Source organism: Sinohyriopsis cumingii, chromosome 9 (genome assembly GCF_028554795.1).
Source record: "Sinohyriopsis cumingii isolate HCF-2022 chromosome 9, ASM2855479v2, whole genome shotgun sequence".
In the NCBI taxonomy this organism is placed as follows: Eukaryota; Metazoa; Mollusca; class Bivalvia; order Unionida; family Unionidae; genus Sinohyriopsis; species Sinohyriopsis cumingii.
In genome coordinates, this window is record NC_142969.1 from 107,097,774 (window position 1) to 107,125,082 (window position 27,309).

The 27,309-nt window shown below is 34.6% G+C and overlaps 1 protein-coding gene across 1 annotated transcript in view; it reads left to right on the forward strand.

Moving 5' to 3' along the window:
* The window catches only part of LOC149792434 (ecdysone-induced protein 78C-like), a 147,021-nt gene extending 122,218 nt beyond the window's left edge, over positions 1–24,803 (forward strand). Inside the window, exons 6-8 of the mRNA XM_089971001.1 lie at positions 1,841–2,004; positions 8,972–9,077; positions 11,448–24,803. Coding sequence (XP_089827127.1) covers positions 1,841–2,004; positions 8,972–9,077; positions 11,448–11,707 — 530 coding nt within the window. The 3' untranslated portion in view covers positions 11,708–24,803. The remainder of the gene's footprint in view (positions 1–1,840; positions 2,005–8,971; positions 9,078–11,447) is intronic.
* Positions 24,804–27,309: the final 2,506 nt, after the last annotated feature.

Genomic DNA, 27,309 nt, shown 5'->3' on the forward strand with positions numbered 1-27,309 from the left:
TTGTCTTATATGAGTGTCCATGCTATAATGAGGTGGTCATTCATCCTGACAGTGGGGTCCCAGACTATATTGGTGTTTTATGCGTGACATTGCTGTAATAAGGTGGGTAATTCATCCTGGCAGTGGGGATCCCTGACTATATTGGTGTTATATGAGAGTCCATGCTATAATGAGGTGGCTCATTCATCCTGACAGTGGGGATCCCTGATTATATTGGTGTTTTATGAGTGTCCATGCTATAATGAGGTGGGTCATTCATCCTGACAGTGGGAATCCCTGACTATATTGGTCTTATATGAGTGTCTATGCTATAATGAGGTGGGTTATTCATCATGACAGTGGGGATCCCTGACTATACTGGTGCTATTTGAGTGTTCATGCTATAATGAGATAGGTCATTCATCTTGACAGTGGGGATCCATGACTATATTGGTATTATATGAGTGTCCATGCTATAATGAGGTGGGTCATTCATCCTGACAGTGGGGATCCCTGACTATATTGGTGTTATATGAGTGTCCATGATATAATAAGGTGGGTGATTCATCCTGACAGTGGGGATCCATGACTATATTGGTGTTATTTGAGTGACCATGCTATAATAAGGTGGGTTATTTATCCTGACAGTGGGGATCCCTGACTATATTGGTGTTATATGAGTGTCCATGCTATAATGAGGTGGCTCATTCATCCTGACAGTGGGGATCCCTGATTATATTGGTGTTTTATGAGTGTCCATGCTATAATGAGGTGGGTCATTCATCCTGACAGTGGGAATCCCTGACTCTATTGGTCTTATATGAGTGTCTATGCTATAATAAGGTGGGTTATTCATCATGACAGTGGGGATCCATGACTATACTGGTGCTATTTGAGCGACCATGCTATAATGAGGTGGGTCATTCATCCTGACAATGGGGCTCCCTGACTATATTGGTGTTATATACATGAGTGTCCATGCTATAATGAGGTTGGTCATTCATCCTGACAGTGGGGATCCATGACTATACTGGTGTTATATATATATATATATATATATATATATATATATATATATATATATATATATATATATATATATATATGAGTTTCCATGCTATTGTGAGTAACCACTGTATAGTGGAATCTGTCTTTGGAAGACTCTGAGGAGATCTGGGTCTTTTCTAACCCTAAACCTAACCAAATCCATATCCATAACCCTAACCATTTACATGCAAGTTAAGCAAAACGGGAATTTACAAACTTGCTTCTTTATAAGTAGAAGTCCTTTACATGGAGGTGTCTTCTAGGCCAGGTGGTACTGCACAATAGCTTTCTTCAAGCATGTGCCTTTTGCAGAGCTGTTTTACTGCTGTAATTTGTTAATGCTTAGGATGCTGTCTGGTACTAAATACAGACTTTTGAGTGAGGCAGCTGTTAGTACCATTTTGATATGGTTTGAACCCGCAGCCTCCCACATGCTCTTACTGCAAGAACACTGGAGCAGTACAGGCATAAAGTGAATGACTGTATAAATCAAAAGTTGATATATTTGCTTTGTGGGGAGGGATCACTTTTTATTGAAGGTCAGCAAGACAAGACAGGCACCATATTTAAATGTATGTTTTGTTGTGATTAATGTTAGTGTTGTGTCCTGTGCTGAAGCTGGACTTTTAAGAACACTGTCATAAAAATTAATGTCAATTTTAAATACACAGAATGTAACCAAGGTCAAATATAATAAACTGATCCTTGTAGTTTGCTTGATTTTAGTGTCATGATCTCCATTTTTTTTATTTACTTCTAACATTGTCCTCTTATTTTTGTCTTTATGTTTTCATCAGTCTTTCTTTTCTTCCAGGATTTTCTGATCTGTCTCAAGATGATCAGTTGATTCTGATAAAATCTGGATTTTTCGAAGTGTGGCTTACACGAATGGCTCGTATGTTTAACCGTGTGGACAATCTCGTAACCTTTGAAGATGGAAGTATGATACAAAGGGATGAGTTAGCAGTAATTTTTTCTGTAAGTTTGTGCATGAAGTAGAGTTTGATGCTTGATGTGTGTGTTGCCTGAGGAAGCTGATATCAAAATATACATATCACTTCCCATTTGTTACGTCGGCAGACACACAGATGCATTAAGCCTTTATGTTCATTTTGTAAAAAAAATGTAACATATTAGATACTTAGTATCACTAATTTTCATGGGGACCCATTTGTGTGGATTTCATTGTTGTCCCGAACTATGATTTTAAAAACCCAACAAAAAATTAGCCAAATGTTTTTGTTTTTGATTTAGTTAGTATCTTTGCACTTTGATTGACTCTCAGCACATCATATTTTGAAATTGTGTGCTAATTGCAATAAGCAGGGGGCAGCAATCACATGTTTGACATGTGGAATGATGACATTCCAACTGACATGTTTGACATGTGGAATGATGACATTATTCCAACTGACATGTTTGACATGTGGAATGATGACATTATTCCAACTCACATGTTTGACATGTGGAATGATGACATTATTCCAACTCACATGTTTGACATGTGGAAAGATGACATTCCAACTGACATATTTGACATGTGGAATGATGACATTATTCCAACTCACATGTTTGACATGTGGAATGATGACATTCCAACTGACATGTTTGACATGTGGAATGATGACATTATTCCAACTCACATGTTTGACATGTGGAATGATGACATTCCAACTGACATGTTTGACATGTGGAATGATGACATTATTCCAACTCACATGTTTGACATGTGGAATGATGACATTATTCCAGCTGAAGGGGATCTACATTGAATTTGGCCACTCTTGAACCACTGTGTTAATGCCATGCTTGTCACAAGGTAATTGATGGTGTAACTTCATGAAGGAGATCAATACATGCATTCTTTAATAATCAGTTAGCTTAGTTTTGTTACCTGTATGGGCTCCAATTGATGTTGAGTGTTAAGTGATTGATCTTGACAGGTATTTGATTTGTGCTTATACAGGTGGTATTTGTTTTTAACACTGAAGTGAATACTATTTTTTTTCATTTGTTTGTGTTCGTTTGCATTTTTTATTTGGGCTATTTGTAGGGGAAATCCTTGAAATGAAATACCTGTAGACTTAAACAGGTAAAGCCAAAAATTTAAGTAACCATGAAAATATCCTTTTTTTTTTAGCAAAAGCATGAAAATTGAGACCAACAAAAATAAATGATATTTCTTTATTCTCTGGCATTTTGCAAGTGGGATAATGTTTAATTCTTTGTTTGTCTAAACTTGAAGCTTATCTACTAGTTTCCTAATCTTCAAAATAATGGAATTCATTTATTCAGTTTATTTTCCACACTGTGGTCTTAGAAAATGTATTATACATTAAACTGCTTTCATCTTTTGAATCACACAAAAGTCGTTATAAAGGAACCATTGTAAAAAAGAAATAAGCAAGAGGTGAATCTTATGACTGAATTATTTTGAAGTAAACTTACGTGCTAGGCACCAACCATTAGTTCATTAGATTCTGAATTATTTAAATCAACCTTTTTCCTGGGCACTAACCATTAGTTCCCTAGGGCCATTCCATTTAATCATACATGGTACCCAGGGAAGGCACTTTAAAAAAAAATATATGCCAGGGTACTCCGATTACCCAAAGAGTTCTTATTAAAACATCACAAAATTCTATATTGCATCTATGGGTGTCTACGAAAAGTGCGTTCCCTGGGTCCGTTAGATCCTGAATTATTTTATAAACTTTCATGCTCAGCACCAACCTATTGTTAATTAAATTCTGAGTTATTTGAAGTAAATTTCAACCTAGGCAGCGGCCATTATTTCATTAGACACAGAAATTGATATCAAAATCATTACCTTAGTTTGTGGGAAGCTTGTAATACTGTATATACTCACCTATAGGCCAAGTCTGATTGCAAACTGTACAGATCCAGGTCTGGATTTGGATATTGTTCCAGTAAATAAGGATCTTTGCAATTTGTTAGTAGTAATCAGTACAACACAGACCCTGATCTGCCAACACATGAATGACATGCAGGCAATCTCTTGGATCAGTCATATCTGCACATTGCTGCTAGACATTTCCAGCATACGATGAGCATATTGGTGCCTCAGTTTCCAAAAGATGTCTCTTCACTCATCCTCAAGCCTTTGCCACCCAAAGGGAACTTCTACCTAGCAACAGCTTGGAATTGTCATGCTGCATGTGCATTGATCCACTATCCTGGGAATTCTTTTCCAACTACTTCGCAGGCATCGACATTACTACCTTTATCCAAAGCAGTGAACTGGCTTGTATGGTCCCTCATCGTTATTAGATCCTACTATAATGTGTGAAGACTCAGCCTTACAGGACTGGACAGAGGAAGTTTTCCACACATTCACATTGGATTTCTGTCCTTATTCCTCTACAACACAGTTAAGACATCAGTTGATCATTGACTAAGGAAGAATCTACTTTATTGCTTCCACAATCTGACAGAGTTACTGACATTTTAAGCTGCATACAACATCAGTTACAAGTTCACAAGTATCTACAGATATTTTTTCTCACAGATGCTTTCCTTTGATTTGTTGTCAGCAGTTTTACAGCCCCACACCAGTTTTCCATTTGGATACCTATCAGTTGATTCATAATATCGTAACCATTGGGTCAAGGTTGGATCTAGTATATATGGAGATCTTTCAGTAGGTAGAACACTGCTTACGTTCTTCCAGCCTGAATCTTACCAGACATGCATGGGAACCTGTTTATTGAATGGCCCATGCCTTAAACATAGAGGCCTGATATAGAATGGCCCATGCCTTAAACATAGAGGCCTGATATAGAATGGCCCATGCCTTAAACATAGAGGCCTGATATAGAATGGCCCATGCCTTAAACATAGAGGCAGCTATGAACATGAAGCTGGTGGAATAAGATTCAGTACCTTCATCATAAGGCCAAGCTATGATTGCAACCTTAATCATCAAATCTCCTCTTTGATGATCAGATTGACGGAATCCACAAATAAGCCAACAAGGATACCTTCTTTCCCTCCTCAAAGTTTCAGCCACAGTGGAGGGATTCACAAGGTATACAACATAAGATCACTTGATATCCTTAGAGCACAGGCCACAAGGAAGCAGTTCTTCCAAATGTAACTTAAGTGGACAAAAGACAAAGGGAGAGCAATCATTTTCACCAACATTTCTGTCCATGACACCCTCACTATAACAAATGTGACCTTCATGTTCCCCTTATTACCAATAAAGTGTGACCCCACTATAGCACGCTCTGTTATAACATGAATTTGGATATAACATGATTGTGGTGTGGCTCCTGAAATTTCATATGCATGTTCTTTTCTCATGTACGTAAAATTCGTTTTCTTTCTTAAAAGTAGGAAAAGTAATGTGTTAAAAGTTTATCATGATTTTTTGGGAAGAGAATGTGTTTGACGATAAGACGATCATGGCATGGATCAAGCAATTTCATATACATCTGTTTATCTCTCACATGAACAAAAAAATTCTTCTTAAAAGTACACAAAATAACATGCAGAAAGTTTATTCGGGGATCATGCTTGGGTTCACCAATGTCGCAAATTGCAATTTTGTTTCCCTTACTGGTGACCAACTATACCATCTGGCTTTTTTTTTTTTTTTTTACCCTGACATTGTTGGCTGGTTAAACTTGTATATACAACCATGGGTTTGGAGTGAAGAAATTCAGAGGCACCATGAAAGGAAGCTGCAAACTTGAAATAATATGCACCGGAATTTATATATTGTTAGATAAACAAATTCAGTGTTCATATTGAATAACCATCTTAACAGTGCATTTTCATATCCTTATCCACTTATTCTGACATCTGGCCTGAGTACTGTATGCTTTGAGATCCCCACATTTGTTTAAAAATTTCTGGTAGTGGAGATCAAACAAATGAGGTGCTATCTCATAGATCTTTTCAATGAAATAGTATCAGATTATCAGCTGCTCACTAGTACATGTTTATTTGGACTGACCTCTGTACATGGATGGTAAGTAAAATTCCTCTTTTCAAATTAAATTCTTCAGAACACATATTTTCTGTTGTAATCCCAGTCAGAACAGAGGACCTGTGTATTCGTCATCTGTTGTAATCCCAGTCAGAACAGAGGACCTGTGTATTCGTCATCTGTTGTAATCCCAGTCAGAACAGAGGACCTGTGCATTCGTCATCTGTTGTAATCCCAGTCAGAACAGAGGACCTGTGTATTCGTCATCTGTTGTAATCCCAGTCAGAACAGAGGACCTGTGTATTCGTCATCTGTTGTAATCCCAGTCATAACAGAGGACCTGTGTATTCATCATCTGTTGTAATCCCAGTCAGAACAGAGGACCTGTGTATTCATCATCTGTTGTAATCCCAGTCAGAACAGAGGACCTGTGTATTCGTCATCTGTTGTAATCCCAGTCAGAACAGAGGACCTGTGTATTCATCATCTGTTGTAATCCCAGTCAGAACAGAGGACCTGTGTATTCGTCATCTGTTGGCCTTATTTTATTTAAAATTCTGATGTATGTGTGGAAGTCAGCATCACTCTGCTACCAGAAATGAAAAAGAAAAAAAATAATAAAACAGAACAAAAATGGAGATCTACTTGTTGGTATATCAATGCTACCAGGACTAGCTACAATCTACCAACTTTTGAAGGCAGGAAAGTAACTTCTACAATTGGCCAAATGATGGCTAATTCCTTTTGTTTTTAAAATGTACCCAGAAAAAATAATTTTGCTGAAACTTCAAAGAAAAATGATCACCGATTGTTCTGTATAAATACTAAGCAACAACTCCATTGTGGTGACTTGACTTGTCTCAAAATAGCAAGGCAGAACAAAGTACCCAGACCTTTGTATTCTTGTTTGTAATTTTATAAAGTGGTCTCTTGAATGACAAATCTATGTCCAAGTTTGACATATCCTAGACTGGCTAATGTAGTGGCAGACCACAACTAATACAAATGAAATAGTCTCTTACTCTCTTGGTTTTCATCAGATGGGATCAACCTATGGTGGACCTATTGGCAACAAGGTGGAATGTCAGAATCCCAACTTTTGTAACACTAGTCCTGGATTCAAAGGATTTGAATGGCAAAATGTGTATGCTTCCCTTCTAACACCTCAGGTTCTGAAGGTGATACAGGAAGCATAAGTGTTGCCCCATCATTATTACTCAGATGGAAAATCTTGGATTAACAACCTCATCAGTCTCGCAAGAGAATCACCATGGAATCAAGTGATTCCCACATTTGTGAAGATATCATGATGGCAGTTGTTTCATCCCAACCCAGGCTGCTGGATCTTATTAAAATACGCACTCAGGAACAAAGAGTTCTTGCAACCTCCACCATAAAGGCCTACATAGGCACTGGAATGTATTCAAACAGTGGTGCGCACAAGAACAAATTACCAATGCAGGCATCCACACCTCAGTAGCTAACTTCCTATGGCTCTTTGACAAGAAACAGTTAACACCAATTAAAGTTAAAACCTACTGTTCCAGTCACTGGTACACTGCAGTATCATGGAAGAGAGGATATTGGACAAACCAAAAGACCCATGTAGCATGATGTTCCACCCAGTCACATTATCCTGACACCAGGCCGACCAGTCCTAACACTAACCTTTTAAAGCTGAGTGCCAAGCGAGGCAGCTGTTAGTACCATTTTTTATAAGTCTTCAGTATGACTTGGCCAGGGATCTAACCCACAACCTCCTGCATCTGAGGTGGACGCTCTAACCACTAGGCGATCGGAGCAGTCTCTATATGGGTATTAACATGGCTGAACATGACACCATTTGAACCGCTCTTGAAAGCTTCATTGGTTCACCTGTATAAGATCTGCCTCCTCACTGCGTTGGCAAATGGCAGGCAGAATCAGTGAATACATACCATATTAGTTGACATGCAGTTCCAACAAGATAGGTCAGTATTGCTCATGATGGCCCACTGTTTTCATTGCCATGATCTGTTCATGGATATTTAGACTGTTTGTAATAATTACTGTCTATTGGAAATAACCCCACACTATTTGTAATAATTACTGTCTATTGGAAATAACCCCACACTATTTGTAATAATTAATGTCTATTGGAAATAAACTAAATAAATATACTTCACATCTTGGCTCATGAAGTTAAGACAGTTGCCACAGGTCTTCTGTTATAATCCATCCATTGGATGGAGATCCAAGTACACTACTCCAGCTTTGTTTAAAGATCTTTCATCCTGAAAGGCTTAACTCAACCAGGTGGGACCTATAGCTGTGGCACAACAGGTTGCCATCCCCAGTTGTTTGATAGCTTCATAAAGACATCTCTTTATGATTTGTGGGAGGGGAAAAAAATTCCCATTTGAAGCTACTCTCCAACATGTACTTTCCAGTTGGGTATTCACAAGCTGTCTCACATACCTTCAAGGACTGGAGATGGTACTCCAACATGTACTTTCCAGTTGGGTATTCACAAGCTGTCTCACATACCTTCAAGGACTGGAGATGGTCCCTCTGCAGTAAGGGAATATCTCTCACAACACTGCTTACCTATTCTCCTAAGGTATTGTGATAGGCTAAAATATTTGAAGAAGAATTTTTTGTTCTAGCAAAATGTTTCTTTGATAATACCTTTCCCAGCCTCCCTGCAATTAAATCTATATAGAGAGTGTGCCTTCTGCTCCAGTAGTAACTGATGAATTGTTAGGAATTATCAGCTTATCCTGGTAACAAGGGGAGATCAATCTATCTAACAGCCACCTAATAGGCAGGTAGATAACTTTTAACTTTTTAGCTAAAATGTTTTAATCTGGGAGGAGGTGGTAATAGTTCTCCTAAGGTATTATCATTAGGTAAATAAAAAAAGAAACAAAAATGGATTGTACTGGATTAGCCAGGTACAATAGCCAGGTGAAGTCAAGTATTTCACTCATATCAGTTTTTCCTGCTTTTCAGCCCGACTTTTTGACTGCCATGTTTGATGTAGCCAGCAGTATTAACCAATTAAGCCTCAATGATACAGAGATAGGGCTGCTGTCAGCGTGTATTATTTCCACTCCAGGTGAGACAGACCACCTCAAATATCTAATAATAATTCTTATTTAGTAACATCATATTATATCTTAATATTCTAGTGATTCATGTCTAAGTTTTCAAAGTATTTTATTTAAATATTGTTTCATATGTTCTTTTTTCAGCTCTACTGGTCATAGACCAGAACAGTTTATGTGATGGTAGTCCATCTTCTGTTGTCTGACATCCATTAACAATTTATTTTATCTCTACAACTCCTAAACGACTGTCATGAGACTTTGCACACACATCAGACATCTAATATGGCTGCCATGGTAACCATCTTGAACACCATGTTATTACCACTTTTCCTGAATGGATGGTAATATTAACATGAGGATTTCACCAAAAGACTTTTTATGATGGTCTAAAATGAAAATGGTACTGAAACACCAGCCATCCTTAAAATCTTGTCACCACTCCTCCCAAACAGAATCACTTCTCCTATTAAATGGAAGGTCATACTACTGACATGGTGGTTTCACCAGAAGACTTCTTATGATATATAGTTGGTATTAAATGAAAATGATGCCAATCAGATGTCTAATATGGCCACCAAAAGTCTTATCACAATGAAAATAGCACTATTACACTATGATAGGATGGTCATATCAATATGGGTTTTCACTAAGACAGGGTGATCCTAAATAAAAATGGTACCAATTTGATGACCAATATGGCCACCACAGCTGCCATTATGGAAACTTTGTTTTAGTTACTCCTCCTGAATAGTCATGTCAACATGGAGTTCTTAGTATATCTAGTTGCTCCTAAACGAAAATGGTACCTATCTAATATGCAACATGGCTGACCATCTTGAAAATTTTGTTTGTGCTAATCTTCCTGAATGAATGATCATATCATCGTTGTTTTTTACTAAATGGCTTCTAATGATGTCTGTTTGGTCTTAAATAAAAACGGTGCCACTCAATCGAATTTGTTGTTGTTGTAGGGTTTAATGCCATTTTTCAGCACAAGATAGGCTATACATGGTGGCCAGTATTAATGATGGAGGAAGAACTCGGGAAAACCCCAGAAAGAACCACTGACCCACGAGAAGCTACTGACAAGCTTTCTCACATACCCACATTGGCCGAATCCGAGACTCAAACCCATGCAGACAGACAATCGAATATGACTGCAACAGTTGCCATCTTAAAAATTTTACCACTAATTCTTCTGAATGAATATCAGCATAGTGTTTTCACTGAAAGATTTCTTACATGGTGTAAATCTGACTTCCAATATGGCTGTTGAAAATCTTATTGCTACTTCTCCTTGTGGGCTGATTCTATCATCATTGTGGTTACACAGTAAAGACTTCATATAATGTCTTGTTGGTTAATATATCATCATTGTGGTTGCACAGTAAAGACTTCATATAATGTCTTGTTGGCTGATTCTATCATCATTGTGGTTGCACAGTGAAGACTTCATATAATGTTTTGTTGGCTATCTGATATCCAGTATGGCCACCATGGCAGTCTTCTTGGAAATCTTTTTATCATTTCAAAATGGAAAGTCATCTCTTATGTTGTCTTGTTGGACCTAAATGAAAAGGATTCAAATCTAACATTCAGTGGGGTGGGGTCCAGGGTGGCAGAATGGTCTAAGGGACTCACCTTTACCAATTATTGCCATCTCATCCCTGTGTATAGGTTCAAGTTTTGCCTAATGGGGTATGTGAGAAAGTTTGCTAGTAGTATCCCATAGGTCGATGAGGGTTTACGGTTATCTTCCTCCACCAGTTTTAGTGGCTGCTTTGTATAATGTGCTGAAAAATGACATTAGACCAACCACAAAAATGACATTAGACCCACCACAAAAATGACATTAGACCCACCACCACAGAAATGACATTAGACCCACCACAGCAGTTAATTTGATAAGCGGTATCAGATTCTTCTTTTTCTCAAAGATTATTTCAGCATTCACCAGTTGAAAGTAAGAAATGGTGTTATCTTGAAGTCCTGGAAATTCTTTTTTTGATATTAGATCATTGGTCCCCACTAGAGACTATTGTTATTTGAGGTGTGTTGGTTTTGGGGCTTGTCTAGCTAACTATCATAGAATGGAAGAACAAATTTCATGTTCAGTTTTGTTTGAAAAATATTGAAAACCATGAAATCTGTTTTGACACAAATTTGCAAGTTCTCGACTGTTCATGCATTTCAAGCTAAGACAAAGGCCTGAAGATGTTATTTTTGAGGTTTTGAAGGGGGTGTAATCAAAACGTTAACTTAAAACAAATATTCCTTGTGAAACTCAGAGAACAAAGACTAAATCATAAATGAGAGTTTGTTATTAAATCCTTGAAAATGTATTGGTTTAAACATTGTTTGATGATATGTTGTTTCAGATCGTCACGGTGTCAGTGATACAAGAGGAGTGGAGAACATTCAGGATAAGCTAATAGAAGCACTTAAGCTCCAGCTGACAAGGAACCACTCAACTGAGGAAAATTTGTTTGGAACCACAATTGTTAAAGTGTCAGAGGTGCGCACACTCGGTTCGCACCACAATGAGCTGCTCCAGTATTACAGACTGAACTGGGCCAAAACCAGACTTCCGCCACTTTTCTCAGAAATTTATGATATACCTAAAAATGAAGACATGTAGAATACAGAAATAAAAACAAAAACTGTTTGTAGAAATTATTTTGAATTATTACAAAGGCCAGTGTAGCTGTGATGGCTTTTATCTTGAGAGAAGGGAAACGATGAGTGGAGATATGCCAATGTCAACACTCCGCAGAATGTATGTTACACCGTGATGTGTGGCATTGAAATTAGAAGTATTCTCAGGAATGTCATTGCTGTTCTGGTGTAGATCAATGGTAGAGTGTTCAAACAAGGCATCAACACTTCAACCACAGCATTAGAAGAGTTTATAGTGAGTGTTTGTACATCAGCAGTTTAGTTTGACAAACTGTATTGATAAGAACAACACAACTAAAATGAGATAAGGACAGTATCAATGGAAATAATGCCCAATAAAAACCAAAATATGCAACAAATTTAATTTTGGAGATGTACTCAAAAGGATTTTCACTTTATTTGCCTCTTGATAGCAGTTCCCCAGTACCAATGCATACCTCATTACATACAATTAATGTTACTGTCTGCATTAAGTAGTTATTATTAGGGTTAGAGAACTTGCTGTTAATCAGGAGGTCATGGGTTAGATCCCTGGTCAAGTCATGTGCTTGGAAAATCAGTCTCCATCTAAATTGTAGTGATGGGTCACTGTAAAGGACACACTCTGAATAGAGTTATTGGAGACAAAACTGCTTAGTTATTGAGATGAGATTGGACTGTACTAATAGACCACTGTTAAAAGATATAAATAAGAACCTACAAACAGAAAAGAACACAGGTGGTATTCTGTCTCTGTATCTGTGTTGACACAAGCCATAATTAAAACTTTGTATAAAAATTGTTTTTTCATGGTTTTACTTTTCAATGAGTGGGCAGTTGTCCTGGGGTTAAAAGGTGACGAATGTGTTACAACTTCCATGATCTAAAAATTGTCTGGAACATAGAGATCGAGTTTTGAACTTTAGGTTTTTGACAAAATTTAAGTGATGTTTAATCAGATTTAATCTCTAGCAGGGTTAGGGTTAGGGTTAGGGAGTGAGAAATCTTTATAGCTTTAATATCAAACAGTGTAGTTTATGGTACACCTAGATGGGACAGTGTAAAACATATAGCCAGTAATGCAAACCATACATTTTAAAGTTTTTTCCACTTTCTTAAATTGCAAGTTAAGAAATGTTTAAAAAAGAAAAGTATTTAAATTTTGATGTATTTATAGAACTGTTCTGTTGAAGCGTTCCAAATAAGTTTACTAAATTTTATATGACTGTAAAGTGACTCTTGTAAAAGGAAGACTATGTTAGGAATGAAGGATTTATACTTAAAATTACAGGTTTAACTGACAGTCTCTTGTTTTACTTTTTGATGTCCTCATTTAAATATAAAATGGTTACTATGTTAATATTACTTGTTGAAGAAACTAATGTTTGTCCATTTGTCTCCTGAAGTAATATAGGGCCAGTTGTGATGTCATGTTGATTTGCAATGTTGTAAGAAGTGTTGTAATGTTGTAAAAATTGTTTTGATGGTCCTTAACAGTTCAGATCAATGCAGTATCTCCATTTCATGTATACTTTGCTTTAGTTAGTATATGTTATCCAACAACAAAATTTTAATTCAACATGGAGAATATTGCATAATCACAAATACCTAAATTTAAAGACCATTTGCTATGTGAAGAAATAGATGAGATTTAGTGATTTCAGTAGTGTTCTAGAAAAAGCAGGAAGGCCATGGTTAAACATTTAATCACACTGAACCATATGTGCAGATACTTCTGTCTCATTCTGATAAGCAGACTGGTTTCATTTCATAATCACTTAAAATTGCACTAGAAGAAGTATTGTCTGAAAATATAATCATAAAGGGTCAGTATTTTTGTCATCAGTTTTGCCAACTGTATCATAAGACAGGCAGATTGGATAATGTAAATAGATATAATTATAATGCATACAGTCAATTTCAGAATGGTGTTTATAAAAAAGGTCTGCATGAAAACAGTCATTCTTAAGAACTGAATAAGTTAATGAAAGTTATATTTTAGTTCAAAAGAAAGCAGAAAGAAGTAATGTAAATCTAAAAGTATATTGAATAAATTCATTCCTAATAACAAATTCCTAATGTTATAGCTGGGCAAAGAAATTAGGAGTTTATTTGGAGCTGATAAAAATTGTATACATATCCAACTGGGTAAATGGTATTTTTGTTTTACAGATTGTTCAACCTGTGGAAAATCATGTATAGCCCAATTTCAGTTGAACAGCTTTAACCTTAACCTTGGTGAAACTGTTGACAGTGGTGTCATTGCAGTGTTGTTATAAAAAAAGTGACAGCTTGGACAGTCTTTTCCATTAACCATGGGCAGAACAATAAAATTACTGTCTCTGTTTTAATTGCTGACATGTGTAGCAATGACTGTCTCGGATTGGCTGTCTAATTAATTTTTACAGAGATCTTCTGTAAAATCTTTTTCTTTTAAGTATTTATCAGATGTGAATCTTATTTAGTGTTGCTTTAATACTGATATGCTTAGCTTGATTGATACATTTTTTTTTTAAATTCAGTGCAGTGGAATCCTTTAATACAGGTTGCTCACATCACCAGCAAGGCATATTTGTACTGTCCTCAGGGTGCTGGTCTTAACATTCATCAGACCATCAATATAACACATCACAATAACAGTATTGAAAGGATTGTCAATAGGAACATTGTCACTGACCTCAGATAAAGTCCAAGGTGTGATAAATGCCCTCTTTACTGTTCAGGGGGAGATAATAAAATATTGTTCATTCAATTTATGGATATAGCATTAAAGTGCAGGATTCTTTATTTCATGTATTCCATGGGAGTATTTTCCCTTTAAAATGACCAAGAACAAATTTGCATCTGGCTTGCCTGTACCATTTGTAATCACAAGATGACTCCAACTGCAAACTGCACATACCTAGAGCTGCCATCGAATAATGGAACAGATCTGGGTCTGTGCAGTTGGGAGTAATCAGTAGAACAAACAGCATAGATCCTGATCTGCATACACCTCGTGCTACAGCAGATCAAGATCTTTGTTGTTAGGAGTTTGACTGGACTTATAAGCGAATATAGACGGTATGTAAGAACCTTCAGAAGTAAAAGTCAGACAACAGATAAATTTCTGTATAAGCTGGAGATATAATTACCTTTGAAGAAATTACCACATATTTTAGGTCTGTTTGAATGAAAATGTCAAATGTCAAGTTGAAAGCAAAATTGTAATGGATTTGTTTAATAAATGTATCAGATTTGTGGCACAACAAAAGGCTGTTTAATGCACATATGCAATCAAGCTCATCTCGAAATGTAAATAGTTTATAGAATAGCCCAATATTATTAGACTCTAGTCTGCTTTTTTAATTACAGTCAAATATGATGTCTTTGATTTCATGTCTTTTTCAAATGGTCTTATCAGCTAAATGCACATTATTGTCGTTACAGCTTGTACATGTTTGAATTTCCTGTATGTTTTTTGTATTCTTTCTTATGACTTATTAGGGCATTACATATCATGTATGTATGTTTTGCAGATTTTTTCATATTTTATATGTTGACATTTTAAGCATACCGGTTACATAAGGTACTATTCCCACATTATCATGTTACAAAAAGTAATATTCCCGCATTATCATATTTGCTTCTGCATCTTTCACAGATTGGAAACAAAATATTGGACTTATCTATTGTATGCTTATACAGTGTGACCCTGCTATAATGCCCCCCACGATGATGTGAATTTGGATAAAACACGGTTGTGGCATGGCTTCCGAAATTTCATGTTTACTCGCACATGATTATATAAAAAAAAACGAATTACATGAAATAGTGTATACAAAATTTATTATCAGTTGGGGAAGAGATCGTGTATGAATTTGAATATAATATGATTGTGGCGTGATTCCTGAAATTTTAAATACATCTACGTTTATTTTTCTCATACCCGGAATAATATTTTGTTACGGTATGTGAAATATTGTAGAAAAAAAATTATCATTTTGGGGAAGAGATTGTGTATGAATTCGAATATAATATGATCATGGCATGGTTCCGGAAATTTTATCAGCTGGAAATTGAAAGGGTATGAAATTCTACATGCATTCAGCTTTAAAATCTTTATAAAAGTATTTTTCACGTTTCTTTCGATATTCACAAAATCTGAAGTAAAAGTTATATGCAAGCTGAAAGCATGTGTTGTTTATTAACTATTCTTGCTATAGTCATTCAAACAACTAGGCGTACAAGCGTTAATTATTGGAAATTTACAATGGATAAAGGTACATGGAAATGAATATGACAAAATTTAAGCAGTTTGAAATTTGTAGAGACATCGTTCATAGACCCTGGAATGTAATGAACCATACATGTGCTTCATCTTTCTTAACCTAATTTTGCTGTTAATTTTCCCATTGAATTCAGACACATAATGATCTGTGACAAAATTACTGAATAGTTTATATATGTATGCAATTTTTGCAATGGAATTACATATATTATGAATTAATTGCATGCCATGACAGTATGATATCAGACAGTAAGTAAACAGTGGTAATGCTCTGTTCATGCTATATATTAGACGTTGAATTCAGACACAATGATCTGTGACAAAATTATTGAATAAGTTAAATCTGCAATTTTTCAATGGAATAATTACATACATTATGGATGAATTGCTTGCCATGATGGCACGATGGTAAATGGTGTTGATACCTTAGTCATGATATACATTAGACATGAATAAACATATATGTGCCAATGCATTCTTCTCTGGAGAAAGTAAAATGCTGTAAAACCCCACATTAACGCAAACCCGCTATTAACACAATCCAGTGTTTTGGACCCCAATTATCGCGTTATAACAAGGTTCCACTGTATTTTGTTCTTGTTGCTTAGAGTTTTCATTTCATTGTGTCACTTAACCTGAAGCCAAAAGAACGTTTTTGGCTATTACTCCTTGTGCCCTCATTCATTATATTTCCACTTTATCTAAAATGTTACCTTAGGATGATACATTTTTGGATTTTATACCATTCATTTTCATCTGTACAATTGTTAAAGATTTCATTGAGAAAAAATTTTTAATGTTAATTTATAAGTTTAGATCTTCCAAAAATGGCATTGATGACAACTACAATTTGGGCTTGGAAGGATTTCATCCTTCCATGCTTGTAGCATAGTGTCCATTCTCTTTTAGCAAGAATAGTCCATCATCATCATCATCATCAGTCTCATGACCTAGTGTGGTCGTTGAGACACTGTGCTGCTGAACATCTGACCAGTTCCCTCCACTTGTCTCTTGAATAGTTCATGTTACTTTAATAAAACATCTTCTGGCTTTTTTTTTGTTTGTCAAGGGAGGCAACTGAATATTAAATGATTATCCATGATTGTGCTTATCTCCCTTGTACATTGTTCCACTAATGGTAATTCATGAAGCAGTAACAGAAAATACTACTAAGACAGAAATAGCTCGAATAATGTTTCAAAACTGGTTATCTCTAGTGACATATAAAGAAAAGAAATGTAGAAAAATGTCATAATGGTTACATAGAACAATAAGTTTATGATAATAAAAAGGGTCATGAATAACTCTGGTGTTAAGTTCTTCCATCTTGCATCGTTTGTTTATTTAAACCCAGTAAACCTTCAGCATTCCCAATACTTTGAATTGTTGAATCTTTAAATGCATGCTTTGTAGGAAATACACAAAAATTATTACCATAAAAGTATTAGTAAAAATTTACACTTGAGGTCATCTCTGGCTTCTCTTTAATTTTCTTCCATTTTGGAGTTGAAATAATTCAGTTAAAAAATAGATCCTGGTTTTCTGAAGCAATCTTTCATCTTCATTGATGTCAAGAACCCAGTCCAACATGACCAAACATTTAGTTGACTTGACTATTACAAGATACTCAGTGTGTCAGGTTTAAATTGAGCCCAGGTCTATACTAATGCTAAATAATTGTGATAATAAATAATCCTCATACAAGTAGGGTAACGGTTTATATCAAAGTAATGTTTGTCGCATTTCTAAACAAATCAGTGTGTTTATATTTGGTTCAATTTTCGGATTTTTAATTTAATTTTGGGATTATAAATATTTGTATAACTCTGACCCCAGGCCATCAGGCCAATATTATGTTTGTGACACTTTGTATAAAACATGAAACATCCTTGTTGCCAGGCAGTATATAGAATTAGCTTTGTCAATCTCCCATGTCCTATGCACCTGTTGACTTCAGATTTGCACTGAGAGTTCAACTTGGAATGAACTTGTGTTGCATTTAGTTGCTTTGACTTAATAACTTTCCAGTTTCTCCAGCTTAATTAAAAAGTGTGTCTGTGTTCCAGTGCCAGTACTTTTACATTTATAGCCATAAAACATGTACCCGAATTGCATTCTATGATGGCGTTTCACATCAGTTGGCCACTGTGACCTATTTTCCAGGAGTTACTGAAACTTAGCTGAATAAATCTTGTCTAGGCTCCAATACTTTTTCACCTGTTACCACAAAATTTGCTCCAACTTTTTTTTAGGTCAGGAACCAAAACTTTATCATTGTGAGCTAGTTTCCAGGAGTTGTTAAAACTTTATAACAAATCATAATAACGGCTTGACATGCATCTTGGGATGAAGGTTTTCATTTTCCAAACCTTGGTTACAGTGACCAGCTTTCCTAGATTCAGCACTGCTTAAAAGCTTTATCAATTTCATGTCAGTCACTGTGGCCTACATTTCAACTATTTTCTCACCGGATTTGCAGAGGGATATAAAATGTCACACACTGAAGTCAGTCACTGTGGCCTACTTTTCTTTGTTAATATAACATTGATTACAACTTGTATCAGGCCTATTGTTAACATTATATCACCAAAATTGATATGTCAGTATCGATTATGAAAGCATAAATTAACACTGATATATACAATGTTATGTTAGAACAGCTTGTATTAATACTTTTATATTCTGGTGCAGGTATAAACTTATTGCGTTTTATTTGGATCTTTACCTAGGCATTCAGGAAGATGACATGTTGCAAATTTACTTTATATTAAATATAAACCTCACTTGGCCATAGGCAAATTCCCAATGATAAAAATCCCATATACAACTTAAAACGATTGATTGGCAATTAATGAAGTATCAACTCAACAGCTGATCTGGGCAGCATCCTGGACTTATTTTGCATGGCTGTATAATTCAACTCTTTGAAAATCAGTGATTATACATTCGAGTTCAGGAAATAATATATTAAAATGACATAATTAAAATTACTTTGATTTAATATCTTTGATAAATTGTATTGTCCACCTATTATTTCATCTGTTTTAATCTATATTCTAGCTAACAAATTGCTCGTTTTCTTCTGGCCCTATCATTTTTCTACAATGTGGGAATACATTTTGATATACTTCAGTATGTTTGAGGAAAGAATACATGCTTCAGCTTATTTACTAAAACAACCTTTGAAACATTATTTACTATAATAATCTTTCAAACATTAATTACTATAACATTTGAAATGCCTTATTTACTATAACAACTTTTGAAACATGTTGCTTATTATTATAACAACCTTTGAAACATTGTTATTTACTATAACAACCCATATAATGTGCATACTGTAACAACCTTTGAGACATTATTTACAATAAACTTTGTAACATTTTTTACTATAACAACATATGAAACAAGTTATTTACTATAACAACCTTTGAAAATTGTTATTTACTATAACAACCTTTGAAATATTATTTACTTTAACAACCTTTGAAACACTGTTATTTAATATAACAACCTGTATGACGTGTTTACTGTAACAACCTTTGAGACATTATTTACAATAACAAACTTTCTAACATTATTTACTATAACAACATATGAAACAAGTTATTTACTAAAACAACTTTTGAAATGTGTTATTTACTCTAACAACCTTTGAAACATTGTTATTGAATATAACAACCTTTGAAACATTGTTATTTAATATAACAACTTTTAAAATATGTTATTAACTTTAACAACCTTTGAAACATTGTTATTTTTTTTAACATTGTTGTTTACTATGCAAGTTGATGTGATTCTCAGAAGTAGGACATCATTTCTGTTACATACTAACTAGCTCATACCAATTAAATATCATATCATGACACCTTGTAGAAAATTATCCACACCAGCTTGCAAAAATGGTGCTGAATGTACAGGAATTTTATTGTGTCAGCAGTTGTTCACTACTTTAGAGCAAAAATTAATCTCAGATACCTGCACAAAGTAATTGAGTTTTTGTGATGTCGGATTTATAAACATTGTTTTTAATTTGTGTAGCAGGTGGAGAAGAGCAAGAAAAGTTCCCATTGTCTCTTCTTGTTTTTGCTGCAAGTTAAAAATATCAATATAACATAGCTGGCAAAATGTGAACTGACAAACTAAACAATGTTAATCCACTAAAAGACTGGGCAGTTGGGCAGAAGGGTTGATTGACAGTTTTGCCATATATTAAGCTGATTAAGTTACTGTGCAAACTGCCTAGATGAACAATAGATGGAAAGGATAGCTGAGATGCCAACTATTCCTAATTTTGCAGAATTATTAAGAATGTTTAGTGAAAAATTGCTTTTTCTAAATTTATGCTGATGAAATTCCTGAAAATCTTAATTTTATAGAATAAAATTTGGAATTTCTTTTTTACACAGGTGAGAAAAGTACTTCAGCACAACTTTTGTAGACTGGTACCTAGAATATAGTTTCTTAATGTAAGAAACAGTATAGATAACTAGAAACAGTTGATCAGACTGTTTCTATAGGTGAAAAATGGCAGCAGTGATGAATAAAGCAGGAAGATGCAGATTATTCATTAGTAAAACTATGTTCATGGTCATACTTTTAGCTCAAAACGTTGAAGGAATTTATTTTCTGGAATTTGAGGAATAGGTTACCATTTCTTCTCAATGGACCACAGTCATTACTGTGTACATGTATGCGGAGGCTTATAGGAAGATTTAGAAGGTTGCTACAATTAACAAACACATTATCAGTTCAGGATGGACTCCCTTGATTTTAAAAAAATCAGTGTTTCTGGTATAGGGCCCTTGCCAACTGGAAACTTATGTGATAATATGCAAAGTACAATTTAAAATGATGTAGCTGATGATTTTTAAACAAAATAAACAACAACTCAATTGACCAGAGTTCTTGTATTTCATCTGTTTCTTTGGAGCAGTTAAATGAGTGTCAGTTTCAGTTAGAAGTACAATATATAGAAAATGATGGTAGATATGGCAATTCCTGTACAGATTGGCCATTTTTGCTAACCACTGTGGGTAATTTCTTTGCAAAGTATTATAGAGATGACTGGTATTAGATTTTTTGCAAGTTTTCAAATTCCATTTATTATATGTGGTGAATTAGTTGTAGTATAACATTGTACCAGTTTTACCCATGATGCCTTATGGAAAATTACCTTGTGAGGTGCAAAATGGCTGATTTTGCACAAAAATATCTGTATCTACTTTAAATTATATATCTAACTGAAGCTGACATATTTACCTGCTCAGAATAACTGAGATTTTGTGTTCACACGATTTGTAGTTTTCATTTTTAATCTGGTGAAGTGCTATGCACAGAAAACTGGAAATGGACTTAATTGTTTCAAGCATGTTTGTAATGGAATTGTTGATTTTATAAAGGTGAATCAAGGGGGGGGGTTGATATATTTTCCTATCAGCAGGTACTTTAAGTGTTGTCATAGAAGTGGCTGTTATTATAAGCCCTGTTCTGCTGATATTTTAATGCTTTAGTGGTCAGCTCCACAGGATAAACGTTGGTCCAGCTCTGTTCTTTTCTTTTCTTACTTAACCCCATCACATAAAAAATCAATGCTGTCCTCCATTATAAATCAGTATTTTCATTTAGTTATTTTCTTCTATACATTGTGCCATACAAACCTCATGTTTTACCATAGACTTTGTAAATAGAGTATTGTTCAGTGACTAAAAATGGGTTATATTTTGCTAAGTGGCTTGAATACATTGTTAGTGGTACAAATACATGTTTACATTGTTTAGACTGTGTTATAATCACTTTCTTATACGTGTGTGTTTGTGTTTGTATGTGTGTGTGTGTGTGCTTAAGATATATTTTGATCTCTTTTGTTCTTAACAGATCCATTATAAAGATGAAACCGGTGTTTTCTGAAGTACATGATCATATGAAAAAATTAATGCAATGAGTAAGTTCACCCAACAAAGACCCACATTTGCTTATTTTGTTGAAAATAGCTTTTTGATGTATTCCCATTAATTTCCCTGGATATAAAAATAAGGAAATATACTGAGCCAGAGTTCAGTGAGAAATTTGTTGTATAAAAAAGTAATCTTTATATTAAATTTAAGCAAATCATTAGTGTAAAAGACATGACATATTTGTTCTTTTCTTCTAAGATACCTTTATATTTATCAAGTGTGCCCATAGTAATTAACCATTACATCATTATGCAACAATTAGTAAAGTGCATGACAATTCCTACCTTAATATGATATTGCCTTTGCAATAATAAGTAAAGTGCATGACATTTTCCTACCTTAACACATTAACCCCTGGCGGTTTTAGTCATTTTTGCCTGAAAAAACTTAAGTAGGAAACACATTTTGAAAGCTATTTCTGAATAGATCCAAGAACACCAAATCCATGTGATCTTTCAATGACATACTGCCTAGTTGTGTTAGAAACATCATTTTTCATTGGTATTTGGCTCACGCATGAGCAGAAGGGTAACAGTTGTGGTTCTTTTGTTTGTTTGCTAAACGGAGTCATTATTTTTGTATCGAGACCACTCTTTATTCCACATGCCCACTTATCCTACTTTTTGCAAAGGTTCATCTGTCTGTTTGCAGTTCATACCAGTTTGCCTTAGATCCAAACACAAAATCTGATTCTGACCACAGGCGAATTTTGGGTAGAAAAAAGTCGTGTCCAAAAAATGAGCTTTCTTTATCTGTATTTTGTAGTGCAACTAGATATTCCAGATTATTTGGTATCATTATAGAGCTACATCTGTCTACCTTTCTATAATACCACCCACTTTAGTGTATCTTGCATGACCGTGACGCTGCAGAGCTCGGCAGTAGGCTACTACCTCCTGCCACATTAACTCGTCGCTAGGGGTTAATGTGTTAATATGTTATTGCCTTTGCAACAATATGTAAAGTGAATAACAATTTCCTACATTAATATGCTATAACCTTTGCAACAATTAGTAAAGTGCATGACAATTTCCTACCTTAATATACTGTTGCCTTTGCATGACAAGTTCCTACCATAATATGCTATTGCCTTTGCATGGCAATTTCCTACCTTAATATCATATTGCCTTTGCATGACAATTTCCTACCATAATATGCTATTGCCTTTGCATGGCAATTTCCTACCTTAATATACTGTTGCCTTTGCATGACAAGTTCCTACCATAATATGCTATTGCCTTTGCATGGCAATTTCCTACCTTAATATCATATTGCCTTTGCATGACAAGTTCCTACCATAATATGCTATTGCCTTTGCATGGCAATTTCTTACCTTAATATGCTATTGCCTTTGCATGACAATTTCCTACCTTAACATGCTGTTGCCTTTGGATGACAATTTCCTACCTTAATATGATATTGCCTTTGAATGACAATTTCATACCTTAACATGATATTGCCTTTGCATGACAATTTCCTACCTTAATATGCTATTGCCTTTGCATGACAATTTCCTACCTTATTATACTATTGCCTTTGCATAACAATTTCCTACCTTAATATGATATTGCCTTTGCATGACAATTTCCTACCTTATTATCCTATTGCCTTTGCATGACAATTTCCTACCTTAATATCCTATTTCCTTTGCATGACAATTTCCTGCCTTAATATACTATTGTTTTTGCGTGACAATTTCCTGCCTTAATATGATATTGCCTTTGCATGACAATTTCCTACCTTAATATCCTATTGCATTTGCATGACAATTTCCTACCTTAATATGATATTGCCTTTGCATGACAATTTCCTACCATAATATGCTATTGTCTTTGCAATATGTTTAAAACCAGTGTTAGTTTTTATTTGATTGGTTGTGTCCAAAATGTCATGTTGAGTATTCTGCATTCACAATGAAATGAAATCAACTTGATGTAAATAAAATTATGTCTATATCTTTCATTTTGGGCTTATTTATTTTTTTATATAAAAAAAATCCCAGTTTAAAGTACTATTAACATTCATAACCTCTTGTCCAATGATTAATAAAATGATGATAGCTACTGTAAGAAATTTTGTAAAGATTCAGTATATATATATATATATATATATATATATATATATATATATATATATATATAAACTGACATTGAACATTGCAAAACTAGTATCTAACTAGCCTGAGTACTTTCTACTCTTAAATGAGTCTTTTTCAAAGGCAAATATAAAACATAAACAAGACAAACGAATAAATGAGAAAAACCGTTTTGTTTGCAAAACTTTACATGGCTGTTTTTACAGGAATTAAACGTTGAAACATAATAACCTTGAAACATAATAAAATTAAAAGATTTAATTCCTGTAGAAAGAGGATTTTTGTTTGCAGTTTGATTTGACTTATAAGCAAGTAAGGATGGTACTAAAATGTTAATAGAATGAATGTAAGAAGCATATATGTATGTAAGCAAATAATATACACAAAACGAATTAACCTCCACAGTTAGAAGTTAAGTTAGTTTGTATCACTTCTTACCAATGTAAGTACATATGCATCTGTTTTTATGTTATTTTAATCCCAGGTTGATATCATACCTGTGGGGCTTTTTTGCAATCATAAATATGAGCTTTATAAGTGATTTTTATTTTGTCATTTTCAGAGATGACATCTTAGTATATTTTATTGTTTTGTTTTGAATAAGTAACCTTGTTGAGAGTATTGCTTAAATACAGATTTGCCTTGCATTTGTATGTGTACTTCATATCAATAATGTTCTTTTATCAATTTCCAGGATTACACTGAGCTTTTTTAATGTAAATCAATTATCTAAGTATTAAAACATTCTGCATGGAAATTTTTTTTTGTCTTTTGTATAATTTATCAATTTGAGAAAAATAATCACATTGATTCAGGTAGGAAAATTCAATCCTTTGGATCAGAATTTTCTATCAGACGCTTGGCAAAGCCTTTATGTGTTCTGTAAAGTTCATGTCATCAGATGGAATTTAGGTATTCTGGTCTTAATGATATTCTCTATAAATATTTGCCAATTTGTATCAGTGTCCTATTATATTATAAATATATTGTTCTACACAGATCTGATATAATGGCACATTTAAACATACATAGGCATGTCCAGATAATTACCAATTTGGGATTGCATTACCAGATAATTACCAAGATGGGATTGCATTACCAGATAATTACCAAGATGGGATTGCATTACCAGATAATTACCAAGATGGGATTGCATTACCAGATAATTACCAAGATGGGATTGCATTACCAGTGAAATGTTAACAGATTTACGGTTAGTAGGTCTGAACTTTGTGTTGCAAGTGAAATGTTAACATGGTTAGGGGTAGTTGATGTGTACACATGCAACTTAGTTATTGTGTGTGTTCTGGGCCAGTCCACGTTTTGTTTATTTTTTTACTTCATGCAAAGTTTATATATGCCATCTCACTAAACTGGTTCCTAGTCTCTTCAGCTTCTTGTCTACATGTTCAGGCCAGGTAACTTGTGGGAAAGCAAGTCACAGCCTCAATGAAGGTAGGCGAAATTTGCCTTGTAAAAAATGTTTCTTCCTTAATTTAATAAATTGGTGCAAGAAGGACAGCACAATCTGCCATCAGACTCATGTTACCATAACCCTATGAATGTGATGAAAAAATATGTACCGAGTTTAAAGACTTGCAGACCTAATAGTAGTAACAACTACGGCTGTAGTGCACATGTACCAGACTTTCTGAACATCTACATGGCATACAGTAACTGAAACAATGCCACTGAGTTTAAAATTATTAAAAACTATTAAAAACCCTCCAATCTGCAAATTAGGTTTACAGCTAATGACTATCTATATGTGACCTATTGTCAGCGTGCATGTCAAACCTTGATTCATTTGCTGTACGTCTTATTATGTGGGGATTCCATTTATAACACATGTATTTATTTAATATATCTGACAATTAAAGTAAAGTATCATTAGGACCTTCATTTCATTTTTTCACACTGCTCAGTATATTCGCATGGTGAAATAAATGACAATGTAACTGGACATAGTGCCTGGACATACACATAGGATACTTTTCTAACTGGACACACTGTCTGGACATACACATAGGATACTTTTCTAACTGAACACACTGCCTGGATATGCTCATAGAATACTTTTCTAACTGGACACACTGTCTGGACATACACATAGGATACTTTTCTAACTGGACACACTGCCTGGACATACACATAGGATACTTTTCTAACTGGACACACTGTCTGGACATACACATAGGATACTTTTCTAACTGGACACACTGCCTGGACATGCACTTAGGATACTTTTCTAACTGGACACACTGTCTGGACATACACATAGGATACTTTTCTAACTGGCCACACTACCTGGACATGCACATAGGATACTTTTCTAAGATCTATGTTAAGAAACAAGTGACTTACAAAACTTGAATCATTGTTTCTTGAAAATAAAATGTAGCTCATCAAAGGTTTTGATGAAGAGGAAAAACATGTAGGTTGATGATTTCACTGGTCAGCACGATCGATAAATCAGCCTAATTTGTAATGTAATACAAATTCTTGTCAACTTTGACTTCTTCCACATGAGGTCACATTCAAAATTATCCATATTGTATGGATATAATTAACATAAAATCTTACTGAACATTCATTGGAAGCAGAGATGTGGAAATATATAATTTAACCAGAACAAGTAATTTCTGCATCACAACCAGCCATGTACATTTTCAATTACATGATTACCACCCATGTACATTTTCAATTACATGAATACCAGCCATGTACATTTTCAATTACATGATTACCACCCATGTACATTTTCAATTACATGATTTCCAGCCATGTACATTTTCAATTACATGATTTCCAGCCATGTACATTTTCAATTACATGATTTCCAGCCATGTACATTTTCAATTACATGATTTCCAGCCATGTACATTTTCAATTTCATGATTACCAGCCATGTACATTTTCAATTACATGATTACCACCCATGTACATTTTCAATTACATGAATACCAGCCATGTACATTTTCAATTACATGATTACCACCCATGTACATTTTCAATTACATGATTTCCAGCCATGTACATTTTCAATTACATGATTTCCAGCCATGTACATTTTCAATTACATGATTACCACCCATGTACATTTTCAATTACATGATTACCAGCCATGTACATTTTCAATTACATGATTTCCAGCCATGTACATTTTCAATTACATGATTACCAGCCATGTACATTTTCAATTTCATGATTACCAGCCATGTACATTTTCAATTACATGATTACCAATTTTGTAAATGTTGCAG